Source organism: Sinocyclocheilus grahami, unplaced genomic scaffold (assembly GCF_001515645.1).
Source record: "Sinocyclocheilus grahami isolate Dianchi unplaced genomic scaffold, SAMN03320097.WGS_v1.1 scaffold556.1, whole genome shotgun sequence".
NCBI classification, from domain to species: domain Eukaryota; kingdom Metazoa; phylum Chordata; class Actinopteri; order Cypriniformes; family Cyprinidae; genus Sinocyclocheilus; species Sinocyclocheilus grahami.
In genome coordinates, this window is record NW_015505735.1 from 942,122 (window position 1) to 948,544 (window position 6,423).

A 6,423-nucleotide genomic window follows, 5' to 3' on the forward strand; every position below is an offset into this window, starting at 1 on the left:
TGTGTGTGTGTGTGTGTGTGTTACTTGGCTCCCAATCTCAGCCTAAAAAAGTGCCACTTCAACTCAGTTTAGCATGTGATCTAGGTTTGATGTGGTCGAATGTGACTAATTGTAGTGTGCTATCCCACAAGGCAGCTCCATTTGTGGTTATTTGATAATAACGGCAAGGTTTAAACTTGTACAAACATCAGCATGTAAAGTACACTATGCTCTTTTTGTAGTAAAGCCGTGGTCGCACACTGTTGTTATATTAGGTTGACATTATGGTTTACAGCTATTATTTACTGTTCCTGTGTTCCTACCAAACAACGTGAGAGTTGGAACAGTGCGCATTCACATGTAAATAGATGGCTTTATCTCTCCATTGTGTTTGCACACACAGACCTCCTGAAGCTGGTATATCCCACCTGAATAATTCAGTGCTTGTATTATTGTTATCACCTTATATTTCATGTTGTTGTGCATGTCTAACAGGTGCTGCCCTGCGAGTTTTCCATTTTAATATTTTTCCATTTTAAATTAATTATTAGATTTAGAGATATTATTCAGGCACATAACATCTTTTTGAAGAGATATACACTACCATTCAAAGGTTTGGGGACGGTAAAATTGTTTTAATGTTTTTGAAAGAAGCCTGTTATGCTCAGCAAGGCTGCATTTATTTGATCATAAATACAGTAAAAACAGTACTATTGTGAATTATGTACTACAATTTAAAATAACTGTTTTCAATCTGAATATATTTTAAAATGCAATGTATTCCTGTGAGGGCAAAGCTGAATCTTCAGCAGCCATTACTACAGTCTTCAGTGTCACATGGTACTTCAGAAATCATTCTAATATGTTTATTTGGTGCTCATGAAACATTTCTTTATTATTATCAATGATGAAAACAGTTGCGCTGCTTAACATCTTTGAATAGAAAGCCCAAAGAACTGCATTTTTAAAAAAATATATATTTTGTGTAACATTATAAATGTCTTTGCGGTCACTTTTGATCAATTTAATGCATCCTTGCAGAATAAAAGTTTTAATTTCTTTATTATTATTATCTGAAAATAACAAACTTTTACTTAACATAATTACATACACACACCATGTATGTTTGTACCGAATACTGTGTGCATCTAAAAAAAATGCTTTGATTAAATTCAACATTTTTCACTGCCATAATTTTTCTTTAAGTTCAGACAATAATTTAAATTCTGCATGAATTTTATTACAACATTGAATAAAAAAAGTTAAATGATAAAAATGTGAAACTAACAAGGAAAAGACAAAATCAGGAATAGTTTGTCAAACTTTACTCTATCTATCTATCTATCTATCTATCTATCTATCTATCTATCTATCTATTTATATCCATGTTAATTGCAGAGAGTGAGTGAGTTCTAACAAGAAAATCAAATGTTGTTATGCAACATTAGACCTGAATACCCCATGACTTTATTTCAACTCAATCATAGCTCATTACAGTCTTAATGCTTGTCGTCCTTCTGTCATTTATCCAACGGATTTATTTGAATAACAAGACTATAAATGCTCACAGACAAAGACAGAATGTGCATGGAGGAAAAAAAAAGCACATCACTTTCTTCCTGAAACATTCCTGTAAGCATAAACGAATATCCTACAAAAACCACCAAGAGGTACTCTCGAACAAAATAGCACTTTGCTGACCCCTGTGTGTAAAAACTGGAAACCGAGCATGTGTGTGTATGTGTTTTCTCTGCCACTTTTCTGCCATATCCAAACAAAGTGCGGTAAGTAAAAAAATTTAAACTACAATCAGAGAGTAGCAGTGATCTACCACTTCATTACAGCGGGCACTGATTGAAACGGCTATCTTTAATGACCACTCCCGGCTAACACACACACTTACAAGCCTAAACTGATGGTGTAATTAAATCAAGCTCGTTTATTTTTCCACATAGCAATCCTGATTGCAATCTTTAAATACAAACTACTCTCCCTTACTCCTATGTCTGTGCTTAAAGTACTTTTTATTCTTTATGTTGAGGAGCCACAGCGGTACAAACTCCATTTGTGATAGTGAGCATCCTGCTGTTATCTGTCATCACAGCAGATGATCCTCCTAATGGGACACCCAGAACACCTCCCATTCATTATAATGGATGCCTGTCTGTTGGCCAATGTTTCTCAGTGAGTTTCCACCTGAATTATTTAGTTCCGTATTACGGCAGCTGCTGTATTTAACTGTACGTTTTCAGCCCGCAGGTGCAGTCTGGATCTTTCCATCCTACTGACTTACAAGCCAACCATTGAGGCTTATGAATCATTTTAGACAAACAGCGGCTCGAAAAAGTATTTGAACAGTTAAGCCATATTTAAAAATGTATGAATGCACTGGCATTATATAACAAAATATCAAACCAAGTCACATTTGTTTTAAAGAAATATAGCTCAAAAACACTGGCTCAAAAAATTAGTACCGGTATTACTTAAAAAGCATAATGTGTTTGCAGATGCGACTTAAATCTGCATAATACAATGACACTGATACATTTTTAATATGACTTGAGTGTTTAAATGTATTCAAATACTTCTGAAGCCACTGTGGTTATCAAACATAACAAGTGGTAATTATTGCGTAAGAACAATTTTTGTGTAAAATTATTGTGTAAGAATAACTTTAGGGGCTGTTCACACAACACAAGATGCGTATTTGTGTTTAAAATGAGATATGCAGGGGGGTGGAGTTAAAAAAGTACAGTCTAAAGAAGGATTTAACAAAAAGAGTGCTGTGTCATGTGCGATACACTGCAAAAGACGTGATATGCGAGCAAAAACATGTCCGTCAACAATGCATCCTGTGTGAACGACCCCTCAGTATGATTGAGCTTGACAACAGGAAATCAAAACCGACTGTGAACTCTTGTTTGTACAGAATGGGATTAAGCACTTGTCAGAAGAGTGACAACCATATTTAGCGGCATTGTGTATGTGTCATTCCCTTTATGAATAAAAATAGAACACTTCTTTGTCTTCCCTGTGAAAAACTGCAGTCCAAATGCATGACTTTTATCACAGAGGAGCCATGCCAATGATTTTCTCAGACTTCACCCAAAATAAATAATTACCATCCAAATAGTGCTTAAGAATGTTTAGACTGCAACCATAAAGGAAAATACCTTTAAAAAAAAAAAAGTAATAAAAAATACTGAATGAACAACTTACAACCCTTAGCGGATCCATTGCCTAGTGATATTTTACACAGGTTAGAAGACATTTATGCATTTACAAACATAATAAAGCATGCATATTAGAGTCAGGTGTGTGGATGTGAAACTCACTTCCTTCTGTGTGCGTTTGAGGGTTATGATAAAGGTGCTCAATCCGGCCCGTGTTAAAAGAACTGGACCTGCGGAGGATACCATGAACCTGCCCAAAACAACAAAAACTTCATGTATTAATCTCATTTGAGTGTGCATGGTTTTAAACAGAACATTCTTTCAAAGGTTTGGAGTCACTAAGATTTTTATTAAGAAATTAATACTTTTATTTAGCAAGAATACGTTAAATTGATCAAAAGTGACAGTAAGAATATTTATAGTTACAAAAGATTTCTATTTTAAATAAATGCTGTTCTTTTAGACTATTCTTTTTGTTACTTTAAATTTGAATAATATTTTACAATATGACTGTTTTTACTGTATTTTTGATCGAATGAATGCAGCCTTGCTGAGCATAAGAGATGTCTTTTAAAATTTCTTTATCTTAAAAAAATAACCAAAATGTACAGTGAACCTTTAAATAAGATGCAACCAATTTAAAATTGAATCAAATGAAAATATGACTTTCATATATGATTATTAACAGACAGAGATATTTGCATCAGATCAATGTGGGAATGATTTCTGACAGGTTTGTAGGATGTCTTTCGGGGTTACATTGGCTTACCCACCTCATAACCTTTAGCCAGCAGAAACTCAGCCAGGTAGGACCCATCCTGAAACCACATAGAGGGAGAATTATTTTGGGTTTTGAGAAATACACACACACACACTCACACATTTACGGCAAGCATTACCCAAGAGAGTATGCAACACAATGACCATTTCTTTCTGAATTTCATGAGCCAGACCGCAGCGAATACACGCCTACATTATACAAAATTCTCGTTTTCGCACACGTACGCACACACGCTTGTGTCGAAACTCACCCTCATGTCTTTCCAAAGCTGTATGACTTTCTTTCATGCAACATAACTGTTTTTGCCCCAGTGGACCCCATTGTATGAAAAAAAGAGTCAAAATACTGTATGGACATTTTTTTTTTTAAATATCTTCTTTTGTGTTCCACAGAAGAAAGTCAAACAGGTTTGGAATGGCATGAGGGTGGGTAAATGATGACAGAATTGTAATTTTTGGGTGAACTATCACTTTAACAGCAGAGAACTAAAAATCCCCTCACTAAAAAGAGCTCCATACATAGTCTGCAAATAAAACAGTCGACAAGACGGCTAACAAATAAGCCAGGAGTGCCTATGGGCTACAACACACACTGTAAGCCAGTGCTTATGTTCGAATGACTTAGTAGGCTCACGTAGTGTGTGTGTCTGTAAAGAGTATTAATCAAGCAAACAAGGCTATTGTGTCAGTCAGTGTAAGTCTGACAGCTCAGTTTAAGCCGCTGAATCCACCTGACTGTCAAAAAGTGACACGGCCGTACCCTAAAGACACGTTTTAACCTAAAACATAAACAACTTTCGAGTCTCTGTCATTCTTATTCTCGTCTCCTTCTTGTTCTCCCTTTTTCCCCTCTCATACTTCCCGACCGCACATTCTAGAACTTTGGAACATTCCACCCCGGCCATGGCATTCCGCCCCCTACTTCCTGCTGGGGTGATATAGGCACAGTCCCAAAGACCTTTGGGAAAAAATTAGAAGCTCCAGCAGCCATGTGTGTGCCTGTATATAAGTATATATGTGTCAGCAGAGGAAAAGACGTGCTTAAAGATACATTTCCATTTCCTTTTCACACATTTACTGGGCATTTACATACAAACCGTTCAATGTCTGACCACCTGAGGCTCTCTGTGTGTGTATGCGTGTGACACAACCAGTGCCAACTGCAGCACGGCCTCATAACCCTGATAAAAAGCAGCTTATCATCACGCTGAGACTGTTGGGAAACGTTGCCCGTTTCCCGCAGATTACGTTCACAGACAGGAAGCCTAGATGGACACGACATTCCAACCAGTCTGTGCATACACACACACTGGCCTACCTTGTAAGCTACCAATCACTTTCTGTCTGAATTATAAAAGCTTTCAAATAAATAACTTTTAAATTCTTAATCATCTCTTGTTTTGAGTCAAACCACATGTGCGAAACATCTCCGAAATGCTGGCTAATTTGGAAAAACTTTCCATCGCAATCACCATTACCCTTATGCAGCACATAAAGATAAATCTATAGGCCTTTAGACCTCTGCAGAGACACAGGCTGATTGCTAATGGCAAACTGAGGATGCATTTATGCTGAGAAAACCAGAAAGGCAAAGGAAAGAATGAAAGCTAATCAAATAAGCCCACTTAACTCGCCCGACCAAAACAGTCCATGTGTCTGTCTCTCTGTCTGTAACGTATTATCTCTGTTTGTGTACTACTGCGTGTCGATGTGTCTGTTTGAAAAATGGGTCCCTTATATTCGCCCATGACCGCAGTAAAAGAGTCTTTCTCTCTTTACCGCATCAAAGCACAAATCCAAACACACGGCTATGTGTTCCTTTATGAACCACAAGTGGGCGCAACAAATTTAACAATTAATTGCGCATTTCAACAAAAAGACACACAATTAAAGCGTTTTTACTACTCATTTCGTCTATGACTACTGCGTCTGAAATACGCGGTAAAGGGTGCCCATTAAGGGTTTTCTGGTGACAGACCTACACCAAATTATAATCTAAAATGTATAAACTGCTCCTATTACCGAAACTTTACTGGAAACGTCTCAGTTGTTGGACTTCAGTACGATGAACTTTTTTTTCTTTTTTTTAATGATTAGCCTATTTATTATTGCCATCTGCCTGAAATAAAATCATTTAACTAACCATTTTTTATCAAGAACTTTCTTCGTTAACGTTACACATTTAAATAAATTCCGATTTAACAGTTAAATAATCTTTTGTTTCTAGCCATATTAGCAGTTTTAGAAGTGTTAACAAAACTACAATACTCATTAGTGTATTAATAATAACAATGATAATAATAACAATAACAAACGTAGACCCATAATCATAAATATATAATTAAATTTTTTTTACACCAATGGATATCCGTTGAAAATAAACAGTGGTTGCTGTTGTTTAAGTCATCGATCTTTCAGCTGATTGGTCTGTGTTCTGGCAAAAATATATTATCAGAATCAGAATCAGAAGAGCTTTATTACCAAGTATGTT

At 36.1% G+C, this 6,423-nt stretch overlaps 1 protein-coding gene across 1 annotated transcript in view; it reads right to left on the reverse strand.

Annotated features, from left to right (window-relative positions):
• The window catches only part of LOC107556133 (GDP-mannose 4,6 dehydratase-like), a 59,468-nt gene extending 53,627 nt beyond the window's left edge, over positions 1-5,841 (reverse strand). The window contains exons 1-6 of the mRNA XM_016239170.1: positions 5,838-5,841; positions 5,632-5,705; positions 3,926-3,970; positions 3,315-3,402; positions 3,199-3,219; positions 2,653-2,660 (exon numbers count right to left, since the gene is read on the reverse strand). Coding sequence (XP_016094656.1) covers positions 2,653-2,660; positions 3,199-3,219; positions 3,315-3,402; positions 3,926-3,970; positions 5,632-5,705; positions 5,838-5,841 — 240 coding nt within the window. The remainder of the gene's footprint in view (positions 1-2,652; positions 2,661-3,198; positions 3,220-3,314; positions 3,403-3,925; positions 3,971-5,631; positions 5,706-5,837) is intronic.
• Positions 5,842-6,423: the final 582 nt, after the last annotated feature.